Source organism: Scyliorhinus canicula, chromosome 16 (assembly GCF_902713615.1).
Source record: "Scyliorhinus canicula chromosome 16, sScyCan1.1, whole genome shotgun sequence".
Taxonomy (NCBI): domain Eukaryota; kingdom Metazoa; phylum Chordata; class Chondrichthyes; order Carcharhiniformes; family Scyliorhinidae; genus Scyliorhinus; species Scyliorhinus canicula.
Window position 1 is genome coordinate 40,096,660 of NC_052161.1, and position 23,802 is coordinate 40,120,461.

Here is a 23,802-nt window from a genome sequence, read left to right on the forward strand (position 1 = left end):
CACAGTACCGGGTCTTCTCGACACTGGACCTGAAATCTGCCTACCACCAGCTCCCCATCCGTAAGGCCAACCACTGCGTTTGAAGCAGACGGCCGCCTTTACCACTTTCTTAGGGTCCCCTTCGGCGTCACCAATGGGGTCTCGGTCTTCCAGTGGGAGATGGACCGAATGGTTGACCGGTACGGACTGTGGGCCACGTTCCTGTACCTGGACAATGTCACCATCTGCGGCCATGATCAGCAGGACCATGACGTCAACCTTGCCAAATTTCTCCACACCGCCACTCTCCTCAACCTCACATATAACAAGGAGAAGTCATGTTCGGCACAAACTTCTTAGCCATCCTCAGCTATGTGGTCCAGAACGGAGTTCTGGGGCCCGACCCCGATTGCATGCGCCCCCCTCATGAATTCCCCCACCTCCATTGCCCCAAGGCCCTCAAACGGTGCCTGGGGTTCTTTTCGTACTGCGCCCAATGGGTCCCAAACTACGGGGACAAGGCGCGCCCACTCATCCAATCCTCCGTTTTCCCACTAACGGCCGAGGCTCACCAGGCCTTCAACCGTATCAAGGCCAACATTGCTAAGGCCACGATGCACGCGGTCGACGAGATGTAACCATTCCAAATGGAGAGCGATGCATCAGACGTCGCTCTGGCCGCCACCCTCAACCAGGCAGGCATGCCCGTGGCATTCTTTTCCCGCACCATCCATGCCTCCGGAAGTCGGCACTCCCCATGCCAAATTCCGAGGCTAATCTCATAGCATTAAAAAATCAGGATAGAGCATGATGAAAACAGAACCCTTTTTGACTAAATAGAAAAACAGAGGAACCAGCTATATTTTTGGCAGCACATTACAGACCACTCATTAGTGGAAAAGGAAGTGGGGAAGAAATTTGCAATCAAATTAAGAGGTGTGTATTAACAATAGAGTTATAATTGATGGACACTTTAATTTTATCTTCAGAAGCAGTTATCTAATATTACCATTCTGTGTAATGCTCATTATGTACACACGCAAAATGAGTCTTTTAATATACAGAATGTATAATTAGCCATATCAGATAATAAATGCATCTCATGAATAAATTATATGAAATAATAATTGGGATTTACCACATCCTCAGATTCCTAATGGCATTTGTAGTTTTGGTTTAAGAGGTCACCTGAGACTCTTGCTTGTGTTGAAATGTCAACACATTCCAACTGAACAATAACTATTCTAATGCCACATGTACATAAATAGGTGAATTGGGCTCAAAGATAAAGTATTGGCTTTCACAAAAATAGTTATTGACTCATCAAGCCAAACATTTTAATTATCCCTTCTCATTTCCCAAATAACAGAGGTCAAGTCTGTGTTTTTTGGCAAAGTCCACTTGTACTTTATTTGTCAGCTGTGCCACTGGTAAATATATTTTCAATACAAAAGTTAGAAAGTTTCCAACTAGCCCTGCAGCAAGTTAGTCAGATTGATTGTCTTTCGCGAATACAGTAGTTGAGAGTTTTCATTCAATTACAGATCGTAGTAATTCTTCAAATCATAATACACAGGATAAAATAACTAAGTAATTTAAACAAAAGAAAGATGGTGATTAACAAAAACAAGCAGGAAAGGAAATAGGTTTCAGAAATATAGATGAGGTGATCCCGGGATGAGTTTTTCCACCACGGTAAGTGATTCTAAAGGAGATTATTATCTTCAGGTTCAGCCTTCTTTTTACTTCTGATTGGCTTTAACTAATTTATAATTTACTAAATTTGGCCAAAATGTCTGTCCAGCAATTTAAGAGATATATGTATTTAAATGTATTGGTGTAAATTTCCCATTCCATCGCATACCAATTTTCTAAATTATCCACATCTGCATCCAACATTAATTAGAAAAACACAGTTTTCGCTAAGACATTATCACCCTAGACTGGCTGTTACCATAGAAGTGGATCTATCCGTTTTGGGGCAGCAGCATAAGTTCTTACAATACAATGGGGCATTTTAGCTAGTTGACGTCACTGACCTTGCAGATGTGAAACCCAAATTTAAGAAAGAAATCAAAGTGTATTAGTGGATTCCAAGCTATTGTTGCACTCAAGTAATGCTTAATATGATTATAGTTAATTATTCTTAATGAGTTCTCATTTAACCCTTTTACCTCTACCATCTTCCCTTACTCTCATGGTTATAGCTGACTAGAAAAATCAATTTCTTCAACAGTCATTCAATTAAATAGGAATTTATGCAATTAGCATAATGACAAATGTAGAGAAACATCTTGAACAAAATAAAAATGAGGGTCACTGTATTGAGAGCAAAGTTTTTATTTGCATCTTCTTTGTCTCTGCTTTCTTAATTACTTTGGAAGTGCCATTTTGATGTAACATTGATTTTGGCTTCCTGAAGCTGAAAAGGTGTCTCTTCATCTCTAAGATAATGGACAAAACTTTCCAAAGTCCCACCAGTGTGACTTTGGATGTGGAAAACAACTTATCTGAACATGTGTCCTTTGTCAATGTACATTAATGAAAAGAAAACCACAGGAGATACATTTTCAACTTTCTGATAAACTGTCACTGTGTGAGACCCAGTTGGTGGCATGTAGCCTTGGAAGATTCTACCCAATGAATCACATTGTAAACGGATGTTTCAAGTAGGAAGGCAGCTCCATTTAAAAAGGTAAAAAGAACAATACAGGGTACTTTTACTTGGGTACTCTTGCTAACATCTTAAGGCAAGCTAAAAACAGCAATGGTTGTGATCTGAGACCGTTGCCAACCCACCCTCTTGGTTCATGGTATGGGAAGAAAAAACATGATAAAAATAGGGTAAATTGTCTTAATTGGGAGATCCTCCTCCTCTTTCAGGCACCGTGCCCGAAGAGGACATTGGCAACCATAGAATCCCATTGGATTAGTCCGTGATTATGCTTGGCAAATTACTGCAGTGGTTTGCCATTGTCTTCTGCAGTATGGTTGACCTGGAAACTCTCTTGCTCTTACCACTTTTCATCATGTTGGAAGGTTTTACAGGCTGATAATCAATTTAGTTAGGCACCTTATGATCACACCTAGTTGGACCTTGGACACTACCATGAGGAACTCCTGGAGTGATGTCCTGGAGCTGAGATGACAGGCCTCTAACAATGACAATCACCTTCCTTTGTGCTAGGCATGACTCCAACCAGCAGATTCCCATTGACTCCAGTTTTGTTTGGGCTCCTTGATGCCATACTCAGTCAAATGTGGCCTTGATGTCAAAGGCTGTCATTCTCACCTCCGCAGTTCAGCTCTTTTCTTGGTTTGAACCAAGGCTGTAATGAAATCAGGAGCTGAGTGGCCCTGGTGGAACCTGTACTGAGTGTTAGTGAGCAGGTTATTACTAAGCAAGTGCCTCTTGACAGCACTGTTGAAGAACCCTTCCATCACCTTACTGATGATCAAGAGTAGTCTGATGGGGCGGTAATTGGCTGGGTTGGATTTGTTCTTTTTGTGTACAGGACATACCTGGACAATTTTCCATATTGCTGGTGTTGTAGCTGTAGTGGACCAGTCTGGCCAGGGGCCAATTTCTCCTGAATTGGTAGATTTTCTGATTTATCATTTCAAATTACATTGCCATTATCTTCACTAAGATAATTTATCTTATTTTAAGGAAGGCTTCCTTTTCCAGTAAGAAGTCTTACAACACCAGGTTAAAGTCCAACATATTTGTTTCAAACACTAGCTTTCGGAGCGCTGCTCCTTCCTCAGGTGATGCCAGCATCTCCACATCATACCTTTTCCAGTGTCACCAGCCAGTATGCTCCTGTACAACTTTGATGTACATCATCTCAGTCTGTGGAAATTCCATCAATAAGATGCAATCAAATTTAATAGCAAAAATGTACATTTCTCACTTTGAACATTTATTTCTTCTGTAAACATGAAGATGGCATTGTACTAAATACAAGGTGTCATGAATTTGGCTAGCAACAGCAGAAAAATGAAGTTTAACAAAACATAATAGGATGCGAGATTTCCAGCAACAGGTTAGAAATCGACCTAGAGAATGCAGTATCCAGTATTCAAAAGGTCCAACAACATCTGTCTGTTCCCCGTATCATTTTAAAAGGCAGTTTAGATAAGATTTAAATGTGAATGGCTTATGAGGTGAAGCAGCTTACAGACATTTGGGAAATCAATGAGGTATACTTATATGAATGTATAATCAAAGAGGTTGAGAGAGGCAGACAGCCAAATACACAGAAGGCATAATCAAAGAGGAACAAATTGGCCGGATGATCGGAAGCAAGGAAGGCAGTTGACAGCTATCAGCCTCAGAAAGCCGCCAGGCCAGATTCTAGCCACCAAGTCTGAAGTTAGTTTTTCAGCTAGAAGCCTGGAGGTCAGGTTTACATCAAAAAAGTTTCTAAGTCTCAGAGCCAAGGCAGTGCAGAAAACCTTTGAAAAGACAGTTTAAATATGTTCATTGGACCAGGAAAAGACGTTTCCCAGACTTGGGTATCATCTCTGTACTTTGTAGTAACTATAAGCTGGTTATTTAATTTGGATGTTGTTTGGGGAATGGGGGAATTCTTTCGGAGTTTAGGTATCATAGGTATATCTTGGAATAAGGGGTACGCTCTACATAAACTGTGTTTTTATAAATTCATATACCGTAATTGTCTGAGAGTAGAATAGTTCTGTTTGTATATTTATTGTTTCTATACTATAATAAATAGTCTTTAATAATTGTTACACAATGGCTGGGCTGTTTATTCTCATTAGAGTTTCAATTGTCTCCCCACACCAAAACAAAACAATGCACCTCCACAAACGTATTTTCTAGGTTGGGACATCCTCGCAGGTAACATCAGCGTGCTTTGTGACAAAGGTAACTGGAGAACATCATATCTGTAAAATATTATCTCTTTTTAGATAATGCTTTCTACAGTCTTTATCTGAAACATTGCAATTCCATCCTTAAAATTCGCAATTTTTCTATCTTTCTCCCCTTTTCAGGCACTCTGGCCACTTTAATCAAGCTTTCAGACAGTTAGTACCTCTAGATGTTGCTCGGTTTCAAATTTTGTCTTTTTTATGCTCCAGTGAAGCACCTTGGGATATTTTACTATGTTTTTTAAAATAAATTTAGAGTACCCAATTCATTTTTTCCAATTAAGGGGCAATTTAGTGTGGCCAATCCACCTAGCCTGCACATCTTCGGGTTGTGGGGGCGAAACCCACACAGACACGGGGAGAATGTGAAAACTCCACACGGACAGTGACCCAGAGCCGGGATTGAACCTGGGACCTCGGCGCCGTGATGCAGCAATGCAAACCACTGCGCCACAATTCTGCCCGACATTTTGCTATGTTAAAGGTGCTTTATAAATGTAAGTTCTTCAAATCTGTACTTCTGAAGTTTCTTGTGATTGTTGTATTTTGGTAAAAATAGATATGACAACGTCCTTTTAAATGTTCATACTGCTAAACAGTGACTTTCCATTTGCATTCTCTAGTTTGATTCACTATTGGTAATTATTATTTTGCTATTCCATTGTAACAGTTGATAAATGTTCAACAATATCAACAGAGAAAGCAAGATGGGATAGTTACATATAAGACTGCAATAAACATACTCAAATTAATACACAAACATTACACTGTGATGTAATTTGAAATTACATAATGAAAGCAGGAAATTGATTGCAATAGGCCAGGATACATTCAGCAATTAATACAAAATTCAATCATTTCTGAGGTCCTCTGGTGCGTTGAAATAATTTAAAAGAGAAAACTGAACAGTAATGGATATCCACTTCTCAATTTTGTATTTACTGTTAATATTTACCAATACCCAATATTTGATAAAAGATAACTTTAAGGTTGGTGAATTTATAAGTTTATATGCTGTGAAGTATGCTGTCGCTTCAAATTGACCTTCATAGCAGCAGCATTGGTGATCATTTAAATTTCCACTTTGTGGACTGTCTCACAGGTATTTGAAGATATAAATCTGATTTAAAACTATACATAGCTGTAGTGAGCAGGCAATAGCTTCAGTATTAACAAGCCAGCAATGTCGGAAGATTAACCATGGAGAGTGTACTTCATAGTTTTGAAGCAATCATCTGCCTGACTACTGAAGCCAATGAAATGTTTCAACTGGAGCAACCTTTGCGACATTGCATATCCTTGCTTATTTATATTTAGTTTTTAAACATCCATATATTTTGACTATTCTCTCTTTCTTTAATTCAAGTTTGATGTTTCCAATGACAGTATTGTACAAATGGAGGGGAAATGATGATTTCTTTAAGGTTCACCTTCAACAGAACTTAAAATTTAGGCATTTATTAGGTTGGATCAGATTTTGAACAATACTTGGTCCCACTCCAGGCTGGAGGAAGTAGCTTATCATATCATTGATAAGGAGTATAATATGAGGAGTACAATACGTTATTTTCTCTTCACCCCACTCCTCCTATATTGTAAGATATAATCAAAATTATTCTACTGAACAAGCATTGGGCTCTCACTTTCACACCAGAGATGATTCTAGTCGTAATCCAAATGATAGCAAAGCATAACTCAGCTACATGCACGGCCAGGTCGTGTAAGGGGACAGGGCTTCAGGCGTTAGTGAAGGCTCAGCTTCCGTTTGCTCTTGGATATGTTCTGGTAATCCGGTGGTGGTGGCCACATTGAAAATACGCAATTGCGGCAACATTTTAAGGTGGCAGGGGAGGTTGAGGATGCCTCCGATTAGAAACAATCACATGTCTGAACTGGCTAGATTGGATGCTAGGTTTAGGGGTTGGGAGGACAAGTGGGGGGTGGCGGTAATGGGAGATTTATTCCTGGCGGGGTGGTTTGTGAGTCTGGAGGAATTAGCGGAGAAGTACAGGTTTGCACATTTGGAAGCATTCAGATACTTGCAGGTTCTGAATTTTGCATGGAGGATTTTTCCGACCATCCCGGTGTTGCCGCCATTGTCGTTGATGGAGAGGATACTGTCGCTGGCAGTTTGAGGGTGGGAATACTTCAGGAATTTACGGGAGCATTCTGGCAGAGGACATGGTGACGCTGGAGGGGTTTAAGGCCAGGTGGGAGGAAGAGCTTGGCGGGGGCGGGGGGGGGGGGGGGGGGGGGGGGGGGTGGGGGTGGGGGTGGGGAGTGTAGGAGGGGTGTGGGGTGTGAAACCCTGCAGAGGGTGAATGCCACCTCGTCGTGTGTAAGGCTTGGGCTCTTACAATTAAAAGTGGTACATAGGCCATATTTAACAAGAGCTAGGATGAGTTGAGTGTTTGAGGAGGTAGAGAATAGGTGTATGCAGTGTGGGGGGAGCCAGAAAATCACGTGTATATGTTTTGGGCATGTCCTAAGCTGACAAACTTTTGGGGCTCCTTCTTCAGCACCATGTTAGTGATCTTACAAAGGGAATTGGAGCCCTGTCCCTTAGGAACCATTTTCGGAGCGTCGGACCTGCCGGAGCTGCAGGTGGGAGCTGGGCCAGATGTTTTCGCCTTCACCTCGCTGATTGCTCGCAGGCGGGTTCTGTTAGAGTGGAGGTCAGCTTCTCCTTCCAGTGCCTCGGCATGGCTGTGGGATCTCCTGGAGTTTTTGTACTTTGAAAAAATTAAATACACATTGAGAGGTTTGATTGGGAAGTTTTACATAAGATGGCAGCCATTTGTCATGTATTTCAAAGAACTGATCACTGTCAGAAGCTGGGGGGTAGGATGGGAGGGTTGGGGGAGGGTGTTTGGTTTGGGGTTGTTTATTTGATTTGTATTTTTGTATTTATATATTAAAAAATGTTTAATAAAAATATTTTACAAAAAAACTAAGCCATATACACTGTTATGCCAATATACACACTAATTAGGGGGACACTGGTTTCTAAAGTTGGCATTGGAATCCACAATTTCAGAAACAAACTCTTTCTTCGGCTTTCCTTTATAAGGTTGTCGGTTGAAGTCACTATCCAAAGACTTGAGCACAAACATTTAAGCTGACAGTTCAGTGCAATACAGAAGGAGTGCTGCGTGGTATCTATGCAATGAGACATTCAATGGAAGCCCAGTTTTCTCTCTCATGATCCCATGGCACTATTTTGATTTATCTCTGGTGCCCTGGCCAATATTTATCCCCAATAACATCACTCAAATGAATTACCTGGCGATTACCATCGTGCTTCTTTTGGGAACTTGCTTTGTGCAATTTGGATGCTGCGCTTCCTACTTTAAAACAGAGATTACATTCAACGGTATTTTATTGACTATAAAACACTTCTGGGGTCATACTGATGCTTGTGATGAAGGGACCTATTGCAGAATGGTGCATGGATGTAGGACATCTTTGGGTTTGGGTTTCATATTTTTATGTCTCAACTTTATTGCATGGATACATGTTTTTTTGATGTCATTATATACAAAGACATGGGAAGTTATTTTCGAGAAAGGGTGAAAACAGGTGCCAAGTGGGTGTTGTGCTACTTAAAAGCTTGGATTTAGCTTACAATTTTGGGCTATTCACTGGTTTAAACATGTATAGAGGCACTAATCTGGAAATCTGCAAGTTAACACTCAAGTCCTGATTGGCAGCAATTTTTTGTGTGTGTAGTGCGCTGACTTACACCAGAAAAATGAGAGGAGACCACTGAAGCAACTGATGTGGTGAATGTAGGAGATTGCAGAAGCAGTCACAGGTAGGGATATTATCCAGGATATGGCTTCCATGCCTCAAAAAATTTAAAAACTGACACAAATGGTCGAGCTAAGATCCAATTTTACCAACATACTTCTCATCAACTGCATCACCACCAACACACAACCTTAGTATACAATATCCACCACCTTACCATACAATGAAATTCGCACAACCCACAGTATTGCATCCTTCACAGACATTACTTATATCTCAGCTACATCTCTCAGCTCTTTGTCTATGTGAAGCATCTGACACATGTGGTGATATGCCTATGGGCTATGGTGTGCGACCTCCAACCAGCAGGTGGTGGTGTAGAAACACCATGCGGTCTCAAGACCAAGGTCATATGACCAGTGACTCCCATATAAGGGGAGACACATCCAGGCATCTTCAGAAGAAGATTGCAGATGGTAATAAGACATACAAGTGAATGGTCGGTGATAGGTGCAGTTCCAGAAGAGTGATAAGCAGACGCCATGATAATGTAACGTGCTCTATAACAGATTGCCATCTTAACGCACGAGACTCAATAAAATAATAATAATAATCGCTTTTTGTCACAAGTAGGCTTCAATGAAGTTACATTCCGGCACCTGTTCGGGGAGGCTGGTACGGGAATTGAACCCGCGCTGCTGCCTAGTTCTGCATTACAAGCCAGCTGTTTAGCCCATTGTGCTAAACCAGCTCCTAAAAGATTCCAGTTTGGACAAGTTAAGGTGTTTGGTGGATTCCTTCGTAAGGTATAGAAAACCCAACACGACAACATCCACAAACACACGTGCCAGTACACTCATTCACAATTGTCATTATTTCTTTACCAGGTCAAGATTGACCAGAGGAAGGGAAGGATAACTCCCTGAGATTATTCCCCTTGATCATGATGTGGAGATGCCGGCGTTGAACTGGGATGGGTACAGTAAGAGGTGCGCTCCAAAAGCTAGTGATTCAAAACAAACCTGTTGGACTTTAAACTGGTGTTGTAAGATTTCTTACTGTCCCCTTGATCAGGCAGTACTGCCGGTAATTTGGAGGGGATTGCTACACACAACGGCCACAGAAAGAATGGAAAATATCATCCAGAAATATGTGACAACGTCAGCTTCCTTACTTCTCCATAACTATTCTTGATTTCCGCTCCCTCAAATCTATACTCCCTCACAAACTTACTTACAAGATTACATCGCACATAAGTCCTGTGGTGAATGTAACATGGTAATTCACACTGTATCTTTGTAAGCGCAGTAGCGTTACCCGACCACTAGGAGGAGTAGCTCTGGGAATGCTCAGGAGCTTGTACAGGGCTCCACTCTTGGCTCCGCCCACGACTCCTCCCCCTTGTGCTGCTGTATAAATACCCTTGTCCAGAGTCAGCCTGCAGTTCACCGAGAGTTCATCAACGGGTAACAGGCTGGCTCTGTAGTAAGTAGATTAAAGCCTATATTCATATCGGAAATACGTGTCTGGTGAATTGATGGTTCTATCAAGTCCTCTTATGGTGGCCATCAGACATAAGTTCTCTTATGGTGGCCACATGTACTACACCCTAACACTTGTCATTGTAGGCTCATAGGAGCAAGATCCACCCAGCTCTTGGAGGAACTGGGCGAGGAAGAGCCACCCTGCCCCACCCTCTCCAGTACAAAATGGAGGACAAGGGCAAGAAATAAAGCAGTGCATCAGTCACTAGAACTCTGAAAACAACTCAGAGACTAACACCCATATAATTTAGGGTAGAACAAGGATCTTCACAGTGGCTTGCACTAGGAACTAGTAGACAGCAGCCACAGCAGCAAGTGGACAACTTGCTCGGACCAAAGTCACATACTAGTTCTAATGTAAAGGTGTCAGATGAAGACTTTGCAGGGCTAAGTTTCTGAAGAGCCGAATGGTTTGGGTAGAACAGTGGTTAGCACTGTTGCTTGCTTCACAGCGCCAGGGTCGCGCGTTCGATTTCCACTTGTGGTCACCTGCACGTTATTCCCATTTCTGCCTGGGTTTCCTCCAGGCACTCACACTCCGTCTCTTTCCACTGGGAACATCTACAGAGTGAGTCAGGGTGTATATATCACATAACACCTCCAGCACTTGGCTAAGAGCTAGTCTGGTTCAGCCAGACAGAATAATCACACTTAGGTTAGCAGAGTCGAACTCACAGAGAACTGTGCTAACTGTGTGACAGGTTCAATAAATCAGATTAAACTAACCTCAAGGTCTGGAGTATCTTTCAGTTAAAGCTGCATCCAGTTGCCGCCCGCGTTATCACGGGGTGCTTAACACGACAAGCACCAAGGTGAATAATTTAATAATGAGACTTAATGATGTTGTTTTTAATGTTTTAATTATTTGGTTTTGATATAGATATAAAGAGTAATTACAGTAATTTGGGTAATAGCAGAATTTTTTATTATGGAGAAGTGGTTGAAGGATTGATTGTGGATTTCTTTTGATCCTCAGTCTTGGAAAGTAAAGCATCTGGTAACAATGCTTCTATGTTTACAGGTGGAAGGACTCTCTCAAAAGCAGTATTGAATTAGGTTGGAGTAAACCCTCCCTCCCAGGTTTGGGCTATTTGCCTGGAATCTCAGGTGCTCCTCAAAGTCCTCCTCCTCTTCATCTTCTTGTGACTCCTGAGCTTGATCTTTGACATAATTGATGATGGTCATAACTGATCTTTCACAATCACCAGATTGTGGAGCATGCAACAAATCAGTATCAATGTACAAATCTGGAGGGCACATCATGACCATCTTCCTGAGGGCCCCAATGGTTTGCTCAATGATAATCCTGATCGCCATATGTGTGAATTCTAATGTCTGCAGCTTTTAAAGGGAGTCATGTGCTATGGCATCAGAGCATGTCCCTGGCCACCTAATATCTAACCATGTACATTGATTTGTGGAATGGATGATCATATCATTATAAAACCATTATGGCAGCTTCCTAGCATTCACCTACGTCATAAGCACCTGGTGGTTGCACACAGCTGAGTGGAATCCTTTCCTGTTCTTAAATATCTCTGAACTTAAATGAGAGAATTGTTTGGCCATATGTGTGCAGTCAATGGTTCCCTCGACCGTGGGAAATCCTACAGTCCTGTTGAATCGGAGAACTCTCTGCTTCTGGTTGCTGCAATAGGGAATAACATGTAGTCATTCTGCAGAGTATGTAGGATTTCAATTACTACCCGTATGCAGACTTGCACAGAGGTTCACAACATGTAATTACTATTACCTGTGGCAGTCTGCACCGTTTCAGTATAGTAAACATTAAGTGCCACTCTAAGCTTGATTAGCATAGGCTGTGCAGTCCTGCGAGGCCAAAGGGCTCAATTCAACCAAATGGGAACAAAGTCCCGTAGTGAGCATGTTTAGCCGCATGTTTCCTGGCGCTCGCAGTGCCGAGAAACACATGGTTATACAACATGACTTGCGTTGTATTCGGGGCCTCAACAGGAAGCGCACGGCGAGACTGCACATAGCCCTGTTTTGTACACTGAGAAACTCTGCTCTGAGACCCCTGAAGCAATTCCCAACCTCCCGCAGCCCGAATGCCCATTGGGAGAGTCCCTGACCACCCCCCCCCCCCCCCCCCCCCCCCGCCCCACACTCTCACAAGACCCACGCAGGGCACCCTGGCTCGGTTACACATGCAAAAAAAATGCCAGTTTGGCAGTGTGATCCTGGCGGTGCCCCTGCCACCTGGGCAGTGCCAGGCTGATACTCAGGTGGCACTGTCAAGGTGCCAGATTGGCACTACCAGGGTGTCCAGGTGGCACCAGCAGTGCCAGAGTACCACACTGCCCAAACGGCATGCAGATGGGAGCCTCCAATCCCCTGGGAGACCCCCACGAGTGCCTTTCCATCTGGTCCCCGTTTGTAGGGACCAGTGCTGAACGGCTCTCGCCCAAGGTTTCTGAGACAAAGTCGGATATCATGAGGCGTTGCAAGCCGGGTAGATCCCGGGTGGGGTCTTCCGGCTTTTATAAACCACGCTACACCAAGCTTCTTTTCCGGCGCAGCATGGCCGTTGGATCACGCCCAAAGTCTTTGTTCCATGAGGCTACAGATCTTTGTGACACCCTGCTTCGGAAAGAGCAGCCTCCTCATACACTAGTATTGGATCATGTAAATGTGCTTTCTGAAGAACTTGGGTGCATAAAGCCTTCTTCTGAAAGTTCTCATGTTCCTCCCCTCACTCTCTCCTCCAGCAATTGGTGCTGCTCTTCCTGCAGTCATCTTCGCCTCCCATTCCTTATAACAAGGGAGAGAACTGTCAGTATTCCCGTGGCCAACCATCTCCTTTCTAATGAAGGCTCCTATAAGTTTTTTTTAAAATAATTTTTATTGGAATTTTTTACAGAAAATATAAAACATAACGACAAACAATGAAATGCAACAAAATAACCCATAATAACTGTAACACCCCCCAGACCGTATCGACACATGTATCACATCCCCCCACCCCCACAACCCCAATGAACAACAAAAGAACTTAAAAATAAATTAAAATTAAATAAACAAACATAGTCATCGTCCCCGTCCCCCCTATTCCTTCCCCCTTCCCCCTTCCCCCCCCCGGGTTGCTGCTGCTACTGTCCCCGTACCCTATCGTTGAGCCAGAAAGTCGAGGAAAGGTTGCCACCGCCTAAAGAACGCTTGTACCGACCCTCTCAGGGTGAATTTGACCTTCTCTAGGTTGATGAAACCCGCCATGTCATTGATCCAGGTCTCCACGCTTGGGGGCCTCGCATCCTTCCATTGTAGCAAGATTCTTCGCCGGGCTACTAGGGACGCAAAGGCCAGCACACCGGCCTCTTTCGCCTCCTCCACTCCCGGCTCCACCCCAACCCCAAAAATTGCGAGTCCCCATCCTGGCTTGACCCTGGATCCCACCACCCTCGACACCGTCCTCGCCACCCCCTTCCAGAACTCCTCCAGTGCCAGGCATGCCCAGAACATATGGGCATGGTTCGCTGGACTCCCTGAGCACCTGACACACCTGTCTTCACCCCCAAAGAACCTACTCATCCTCGACCCAGTCATGTGGGCCCGGTGCAGCACCTTGAATTGGATGAGGCTAAGCCGCACACACGAGGTGGAAGAATTAACACTTTCCAGGGCATCAGCCCATGTCCCGTCTTCGATCTGTTCCCCCAGTTCCCCCTCCCACTTAGCTTTCAGCTCCTCTACTGACGCCTCCTCCGCCTCCTGCATAACCTTGTAGATATCAGATATCTTCCCCTCTCCGACCCAGACCCCCGAAAGCACCCTGTCACTCACCCCCCTCGCGGGAAGCGAAGGGAATCCCTCCACCTGCCGTCTAGCAAATACCTTTCCCTGCAGATACCTGAACATGTTTCCGGGGGGGAGCCCAAATTTCTCCTCCAACTCCCCCAGGCTCGCAAACCTCCCATCAATAAACAGGTCCCTCAGCTGTCTGATGCCCGCTCTGTGCCAACCCTGAAATCCCCCATCAATGTTCCCCGGGACGAACCTATGGTTCCCCCTTAACGGAGCCTCCATCGAGCCCCCCACTTCTCCCCATGTCGCCTCCACTGCCTCCAAATCTTGAGGGTAGCCGCCACCACCGGACTCGTGGTATACCTCATAGGAGGGAGCGGCCACGGCGCCGTTACCTGGGCCCCCAGGCTTGTATCTCTACAGGACGCCCTCTCCATCCATTTCCATGCTGCGCCCTCCCCCTCCATTACCCACTTGCGCACCATCGATACATTGGCCGCCCAATAATACCCCGAGAGATTGGGTAACGCCAGCCACCCCCATCTCTACCCCGCTCAGCGGCGTGCAGAGGTCTGGTGATGCCCGGGGCAAATCTTGATTATATGCCCCCAAAGACTCAAGTATAAGGCCTAATATACTGAGAAATATTATGAGAAAGGAAAACATTTTGAATATATAAACACAGATGAAACATGAAATAAACGCTTTAAACATAGAACAGTACAGCACAGAACAGGCCCTTCGGCCCTCAATGTTGTGCTGAGCCATGATCACCCTACTCAAACCCACGTATCCACCCTATACCCGTAACCCAACAACCCCCCCCCCTTAACCTTACTTTTATTAGGACACTACGGGCAATTTAGCATGGCCAATCCACCTAACCCGCACATCTTTGGACTGTGGGAGGAAACCGGAGCACCCGGAGGAAACCCACGCACACAGGGGGAGGACGTGCAGACTCCACACAGACAGTGACCCAGCCGGGAATCGAACCTGGGACCCTGGAGCTGTGAAGCATTTATGCTAACCACCATGCTACCCTGATTTATTCGATTTTAATATTAATCAATCAAATTTATTAAGTTCTTTTCCCCAAATGATACCTCCTGTCACAAAACACCTGAACTACTTCATTTTTTACATCAGCTGTGAGAAATTCTTTTTCAATGCTTATTAAAGCCAGGTTGGTCAGTCGCTCCTGTGACATAGAAGACCTCAGATATGTTTTTATTAATTTCAGTTTTGAAAATGACCTTTCACAGCTTGCGACTGAAAATGCAATTGTAAGCAGTAATCTGTATGAAACACACAGCGTCGGAAAGACATCCCTCCCATACTGCAGTAAAGACTCCAGAGCATCTTTAGGATCAGGGGGAACTCTAGTCCCTCCAGCTCGAAGGAGCATCACAAAATCAATAATTTCGTCATATAACTGAATTGCAACCACATCATTGTCATAATAATTTGCAAAGTCTGAACATTCCTTTTTTAATTTCTCTCTTTCTTGTTCATCTCCACTGATAATTTTGTGCAATTTATATCATAGACTTGCAAATTAGTGGTATCTGTATTCAAATATTAGCATGTTAAGGAATAAATGTCTCCTATTCCGAGATTAAATGCCATAGCAGTCCTCTGATCATCCAGGCTTCACTCTTACTACATCCCACGTAAATATTTCATTAAATATCACCAAAAAACCTATAAAAAACGTAGTTGCACCCGTTCTAGAGCTATTCACTGACCTCTTTATCTTTGCCATCTCTAAGGTATAGGACGGCTGCCTGAGGTTAAATTGCGCTGTAAGTTAGTCAATTTCCCCTTAGCGCTGGAATTCTAGGGATATTGTTCTCTTCTTCAGTCATTTTGCTTTGCAACACGGTAGCATAGTGGTTAGCATCAATGCTTCACAGCTCCAGGGTCCCAGGTTTGGTTCCCAGCTGGGTCACTGTCTGTGCGGAGTCTGCACGTCCTCCCCCTGTGTGCGTGGGTTTCCTCCGGGTGCTCCGGTTTCCTCCCACAGTCCAAAGATGTGCGGGTTAGGTGGATTGGCCATACTAAATTGCCCGTAGTGTCCTAAAAAGTAAGGTTAAGGGGGAGTTGTTGGGTTACGGGTATAGGGTGGATACGTGAGTTTGAGTAGGGTGATCATTGCTCGGCACAACATCGAGGGCCGAAGGGCCTGCTCTGTGCTGTACTGTTCTAAATCTAAATCAATGGGTGAGATGTTATGTCTCAAAAGTTGCGCCTCCCTCCTCTGCAACCCCCATGGAGAAGGATATGAGCAGAACGTCATGGAAATACTGTTATGACCCTTGTGGAAACAACTACAAACAACCCAACTAAGACCAATATACAAGACTTCACTTTTATATTAGCAATCACACCAAAATCAACGTAAATTAAACATGAATTAACAGGAAAATTGCAATAATATGACCGATAAATTACACATAGCAGATACAAAGACATATCTCACACATTTTGGTCAGCTCATTCAGCACGTATCGCTTTCATTTCAGCCACAATATCCTTCAAAACGTTGAACTTCTTCAAATCAAATTCCATCTTCATTTCTCTAAAGCTTTAGCACCAAGTCTCATCAAACTACTTCACCCAATTTCCACAAATATAATTTTCACAGTCAACACATTTCCAGATCCCTTCTTCTTCACAAAACCCTGGTCATGTGGGGCCTGTTTGTGCACTATGCCAGTGCATAAAGGGTCCCCAAATCCAGATATAAAAGCTCTGTTCAAGATCCGAGCTCCAGCAGCTTGCAGTCAAGTCTCTGAGAATCTCCCCTGCACCCTGCTGACCCTGGGCTTTAAGTATAAAGGGTAAGAGGGCAAAAGTTAAGAGGCCATGATGAATTTTTATAAAATACTGGTTCTGTCCCAAATGGGTGCCCCTGGCCCAAATGTCAAATTCTGGGCACGACAGTTTAAAAGTTGACAGCTACAGAGAGGGTGCAGAGAAGAGTTTTAAAATAGATCAAATAAATAAAATAAATAAATGAATAAATAAAACTCACCCATGGTGGCAATGCCGTCCATTCTGGAAAATTCGCGCCCTTTCTGCTCCCTCTCCAGCCTCTGCAGTGCGCAGGCGCGCTCGGGCCGACCGCGGTGCGCAGGCGCGCTCGGGCCGACCGCGGTGCGCAGGCGCGCTAGGGCCGACCCGCGGACCGCGGTGCGCAGGGGCGCTCGGGCCGACCGCAGTGCGCAGGCGCGCTCGGGCCGACCGCGGCGACCGCGGTGCGCAGGCGCGCTCGGGCCGACCGCGGTGCTGCCCCCATCCAGTCGCTGCCCGGGGCCAGCGCCCCGTCGGCCCCCCCCTCTGCACGCCGCTGACCCCGCTCCAAGAAGACCCTCTTCACATCGGGGTCCCATGCGCCCAAACAAAGCTCATGATGCTGCTAGTCACCCTTCTAAAAAAGGCCCTAGGGATAAAGATGGGCAAACACTGAAAAAGGAACAAGAACCTCGGGAGAACCGTCATTTTGACGGACTGCACTCTACCCGCCAATGATAGCGGCACCATGTCCCACCTTTTAAATTCCTCCTCCATCTGCTCCACCAGCCTGGTAAAATTAAGCTTATGGAGAGTCCCCCAACTCCTGGCCACCTGCACCCCCAGGTATCTGAAACTCTTCACTGCCCTCTTAAATGGGAGTCTCCCAATTCCCTCCTCCTGATCACCCGGGTGTACTACAAATACCTCGCTCTTGCCTAAATTTAACTTATAGCCCGAGAAGCTCCCAAATTCCGCTAACAGCTCCATCACCCCCGGCATTCCCCCTTCTGGATCCGCCACATACAACAGCAGGTCGTCCGCATACAGCGATATCCGATGTCCCTCCCCACCCCGCATCAGACCCCTCCATCTCCCTGACTCCCTCAACGCCATAGCCAAAGGTTCAATCGCCAGTACAAAGAGCAAGGGGGACAGGGGGCACCTCTGCCTGGTCTCATGGTAGAGCCTAAAGTACTCCGATCTCCTTCCATTGGTAACTACACTTGCCATCGGAGCCGCGTAGAGCAGCCTCACCCATTTGATGAATCCCTCCCCGAATCCGAACCGCTCCAGCACCTCCCACAGGTACCCCTACTCCACTCTATCAAACGCTTTCTCCGCATCCAGCGCCACCACTATCTCAGCCTCCCCCTCCACTGCCGGCATCATAATAACATTTAGCAGTCTCCGCACATTCGTGTTGAGCTGCCGTCCCTTGACAAATCCTGTCTGATCCTCGTGTATCACCCCTGGCACACAGTCCTCTATCCTGGTGGCCAGGATCTTCGCCAGCAACTTAGCGTCAACATTGAGGAGCGAGATAGGCCTGTATGATCCACACTGCAAGGGGTCCTTATCCCGCTTCAGGATCAGAGATATCAGTGCCCGCGACATCGTCGGGGGCAAAGCCCCCCCTCCCATGCCTCATTGAAGGCTCGCACCAACAGGGGGCCCACCAGATCCGCATACTTTTTATAAAATTCCACCGGGAACCAGTCCGGCACCGGCGCCTTACCTGACTGCATTTGTCCAATCCCCCTGACTAGCTCCTCCAACTCTATCGGCGCCCCCAGCCCCTCTACCAGCTCCACTTGAACCCTTGGGAAACATAGCCTGTTCATGAAGCTCTCCATCCCCCCTCTCCCCATCGGAGGTTCCGACTGGTACAGTTCCTCGTAGAAGTCCCTAAAGAACCCATTTACTTCTGTCCCCTTCTGCACTACATTCCCACCCCTATCCGTCACTCCACCAATTTCCCTAGCCGCATCTCGCCTGCGGAGCTGATGCGGCAACATCCTGCTCGCCTTCTCCCCATACTCATATACGCCCACCTCCACTGTGTCTCCGCCTTTCTGGTGGTCAACAAGTCAAATTTGGCCTGCAAACTACGCCGTTCCCCCAGCAACCCCTCCTCCGGTGCCTCCGCGTATCTCCTGTCCACATCCAGGAGCTCCCTCACCAGTCTCTCCCTCTCCTTCCTCTCCCTCCTTTCCCTATGGGCCCGGATGGAGATCAGCTCCCCCCGGATCACTGCTTTCAGAGCCTCCCAGACCATCCCCACCCGGACCTCCCCCGTGTAGTTGGTATCAAGATACCCCTCAATACTTCCCCGGACCCTCCTACACACCTCCTCATCAGCCAGCAGCCCCACATCCAGGCGCCAGAGCGGGCGCTGGTCCCGCGCCTCCCCCATCTCCAGATCAACCCAGTGCGGAGCATGGTCTGAAATTGCTATGGCCGAATACTCGGCATCCTGCACCTTCGGGATCAATCCCCTGCTCAGGACGAAAAAATCTATTCAGGAATAGACCCTATGGACATGGGAGAAAAAGGAATACTCCCGCGCTCTCGGCCTCCCAAACCTCCAGGGATCCACCCCTCCCATCTGGTCCATAAACCCCCTCAGCACTTTGGCCGCCGCCGGTCTCCTACCCGTCCTTGAACTGGACCGGTCCAGTGGGGGATCCAGCACTGTGTTAAAGTCTCCCCCCATGATCAGGCCCCCTGCCTCCAGGTCCGGAATGCGGCCCAACAAGCGCCTCATGAAGCCGGCATCATCCCAATTCGGGGCATATACATTAACCAGCACCACCTTCTCTCCCTGCAGCCTACCCTTCACCATAATATATCTGCCCTCCTTGTCCGACAGCACCTCAGCCGCCTCGAACGCCACCCTCTTCCCCACCAGAATCGCCACCCCCAGATTCGCGTCCAATCCTGAGTGAAAAACCTGCCCCACCCACCTTCAAGTGGGTCTCCTGGAGCATAGCCACGTCCGCCTTCAGCCCCTTCAGATGAGAAAATACCCTAGTTCGCTTAACCGGCCCATTCAGCCCCCTCACGTTCCAGGCAATCAGCTGGATCAGAGGGCACCCCGCCCCTCTCCCCCGCCGGCTAGCCATAGCTTATAGACTGCTCGCCCCAGGCCAGCTCGCCCCGCCTGAACCGTTCCCCATGGCGATAACGCCTCTCCTCTACCCCCCCGGCCCACACCAGCTCCTTCCTGGCCATTCCAGCAGCAACCCGGTATCCCCCCCATCCCCCCAGGCTAGGACCCCTCCTAGCCGCGACGCACCCTCCATTGTACTTCCGTGAGTCAGCTGACTTCTGCTGACCCGGCAGCTCCCGCCAAAACCCATCCCCTCCCGGCATGGGGTCATCCCCCTCTTGCCACACCTCCTTGGCACCGCTTCAGCGCGGGAAAGAAAACCAGTAGAGGCCATGCCCCCACCTCCAGCTCCGCTCCCCCCGCCCCACAGCGTGGGAAACCAGAGGAAAGCCCGCGCTTTCACACTGCCACACCCCACCCTTCTGACGCAGCTCCCCAAAATCCAGTTTCACCCCAACCCCCAGCCACGTACAGAAGAGAACATATAAAATACAAACCCCCTACATATCCCACACCCATACCCAACAGACAGACCCACCCGGAAACAGAGCAAAAAGAAAACCAGCATCAAAAAAACACATGTCAAAGTTAAAAAACAGCAACAGCGAAAACAGCAATGGCCATAGTGTGTGTGTCCCCAGACCCTAGCTCGAGTCCAGCTTCTCCGCCTGTACAAAGGCCCACGCCTCCTCCGGGGACTCGAAGTAGTGGTGCCGGTCCTTATATGTCACCCACAGACAGGCAGGCTGCAGCATTCCAAATCTGACCTGCTTGGCATGCAGCACCGCCTTCGTCCGGTTGAACCCGGCCCGCCGCTTTGCCACCTCTGCACTCCAGTCCTGGTAGATTCGCACTACCGAATTCTCCCACTTGCTGCTCCTCTCTTTCTTGGCCCAGCGTAGCACCCACTCCCGGTCACTAAATCGATGGAACCGCACCAGCACCGCCCGCGGGGGTTCATTTGCCTTAGGCCTCCTGGCCAGCACTCTGTGAGCTCCCTCAAGCTCCAGGGCCAAATGGAAGGACCCCGCTCCCATCAACGAGCTCAACATCGTGGTCACGTACGACGGGAGATCCGACCCCTCCAGCCCCTCCGCCAGGCCCAGCATCCTCAAATTCTTTCGCCTCGTGCGAACGTCCAGCTCCTCCAAGCGGTTTTGCCACTTTTTGTGAAGTGCCTCGTGCAACTCCACTTTCCCCATGAGGACCATGGCCTCCTCCTCCCGCTCAGCGGCCTGCTGCTGCAACTCCCGAATGGACACCTCCTGGGCCGCCTGGGTCCCAAGCAGCTTGTTGGTAGTCGCACTCAGGGAGTCCAGCAACTCAGCCTTCAGCTCCGCAAAATAGCGCAGAAGAGAGGCTTGCTGCTCCTGCGCCCACTTCCACCAGTCCTCGGGTGTTTCGCCGGCCGGCATTTTGTCCTTCTTCCCCCGCTTTTCTTGGGGAGCTGCTGCAGCTTTTCCCTTTGCCCCACTCCGGGTGAGCACCATAAATTATGGGGAATGCTCCTCTAGACACCTTCCCCCACCGGGATTCGTCGGGACAGCGGCGTTTGGGGCCCTCAAATCGGCCCAAAAGTCCTTAAGTAGCGGGAGCTGCGGTGCGGCTTAGCTCCGCATAGCCGCAACCGGAAGTTTCCAAAGCCGATTTTCTGACCGCTCCACTCCTGGTCCAGGCCATCCACCGGTGGAGAATCTGAGAAGGAGTGTTCCCACACGGGCAAAAGTCCAACCAGCACCACTACGAGCCCTTAAAAGAGCCCCAAAGTCCAAAAATAGCGGGAGCCACTGAACGTGCGGTTTAGCTCCGCATCACCACTACCGGAAGTTCGTCCCCACTTCTTCAATGGCCTTGGTGAGATTTTTTCACAGTTCTTCCCTCTGCTGCTAGAATTCAGCTTTCATCAAGGCCCTCAAGGCAGCTTGAGGCCTCTAAGCTGGCCCTTCCCCCGCCTGCATGCTTGCAGAGGCTTTTGTCTGCTGCTGCTTCAGCCAAATCTTGCACTGTTTCTGAGGGTCTGATAACCAAGAAACATACTATTCCTGGGGGAAAGTACTCCTCGAACATTCACCTACGCCTTTTCATCAAAATTCCAACCCGTGCCGCCCAAAAAAGAGCTCTTTTCTGTAACCTTGGGCAGGAGCTGCCTCTGTGTGATCACTCACTCCATGGTGCACACCGGAAGTCCCTGAAGGCTCCTATAAGTTGTCTGATAAGTTACGGTGGTTTGGAACCGTCAATTGTAGGTGCGGTTTTCAGAAAATCTCCAGAAAAAATGTTCTTAGAATACTGGTGAAGCTTGCTAAAGGGTACCTGAAAGGCTTGGTCTGTCGTAAAAGCCCTTTTCAAACGCAGTGTATTCAGTCAGTATCCACCAGCAAGCAAACAGTGAAAGTTGAGCATGTCTTTAAGTGGCGATCTCAAACTTCACCAACAACTTCTTTATTCCTGTTCAGCTGGTCAGTTAGGAGAGGTAATTACAGCGTTCGGCAGCAATATGGTGTGCAGTCTCTTTTAATGAGCATTGGGGGCCAATTTAATTGGTAATGAGAGGTTTAATAATCCTTAGGGTTTTTTCTTAGCATGCCCTTACGATGTTACCTTGCTAAAGGAGTCTGTGCTAAAGGCAGGCTTTAAGACCAAAAGATGTTGGAACCGAAGTAGGCTATTCAGCACATCGTGTCTGCTCTGCCATTCAATGAGATCATGGCTGATCTGACACAATCCTTAACCCCACTTTCCTGCCTTATTCCCATACACCTTGATTCCCTTACTGATTAAAAATTGGTCTATCTCAGCCTTGAACATGCTTAACAACTCAGTGTCTCCAGCCCTCTGTGATAAAGAATTCCACAGATTCACTACCATCTGAGAGAAGAAATTAATCATCTGTCTTAAGTGCGCCTTACTGTGAAATTATGCCCTCTGATCCGTGACTCTTCAACAAGAAGAAACATTCTCTCAGCACCTACTGCAGCTCAATATCACACTTTGTCCAATTACAGTATGGAAATGGTCCCCCTGATATTTTCTGATTTGATCCTGAAGCAAAAACTAGGCAGTAAATTTTGAATGATTAAGTTAGTGAAACTTATCAATATTTGAATTAGTTTTTAATGTAACAGTAGATTATTTAATTTCTGTCACAGAAATGGGTGACAGAAAAGGAAAAAAAAAAAAATAAGAGATGGGGAGGGGGAAAGTTCTGGATTAATTTATAAAATTTATTGGGCAGATATGATTATATTATGTTGTTCTCTATGCTTTTTTGCAGTGTGGAAGCATTATAATCTGGTTGTGGTATTTTTGAAGTGATTTCGTTTTAGGGTCGTACTGTTGCTGGAAGTGGACGGTAACTATTGTCTACAAATCTGACCCTGCTATGGGGCAGGGTACCGGCGCCGAAGAGTGGCATGAACCACTCTGGCGTCGGGCCGCCCGGAAGGTGCGGAATTCTCCGCACCTTCAGGGGCTAGGCCGGCGCCAGCGGGGTTGGCGGCGTGCCAACCGCGGGACCAGCGTGTGCTGGCGTCATCCCAGCAGGGATGTTCTTCTCCGCGCCGGCCATGGCGGACTGTTACACCGGCCGGTGCGGAGGTAAAGAATGCCCCCATGGCACAGGCACACCCGTGGATCGGTCGGCCCTGATTGCCAGGCCAGGCCACCATGGGGGGCCGGATCCCCCCCCCGCACCCCCTCCGAGGACTCCACAGGCCGTCCGCAGAGCCAGGTCCCGCCGGTACGGACCTGGTGTATTTCACGCCGGCGGGACCCGCCGAAAACTGGCGGCCACTCGGCCCATCGCGGCTGGAGAATCGCCGGGGGGGGGGGGGGGGGGGGGGCACTGCCAACGGCCCCCGACCGGTGCGGCGCTATTCCCGCTGAAAAACCAGCGCCAAAGAATCTGGCAGCTGCCATTTGGACGGGATTCACACCGCCGCCCCCCCCCCCCCCCCCCCCCCC

At 47.4% G+C, this 23,802-nt stretch overlaps 1 protein-coding gene across 2 annotated transcripts in view; it reads right to left on the reverse strand.

Annotated features, from left to right (window-relative positions):
* Positions 1 to 3,775: 3,775 nt before the first annotated feature.
* LOC119979445 (inhibitory synaptic factor 2A) overlaps positions 3,776 to 23,802 on the reverse strand; it is a 404,538-nt gene continuing 384,511 nt past the window's right edge. Inside the window, exon 4 of one of the 2 annotated variants that reach the window (XM_038821680.1) lies at positions 3,776 to 3,832. In XM_038821680.1, coding sequence (XP_038677608.1) covers positions 3,823 to 3,832 — 10 coding nt within the window. In that variant the 3' untranslated portion in view covers positions 3,776 to 3,822. The remainder of the gene's footprint in view (positions 3,833 to 23,802) is intronic. The other variant, XM_038821684.1, reaches the window with a different exon arrangement.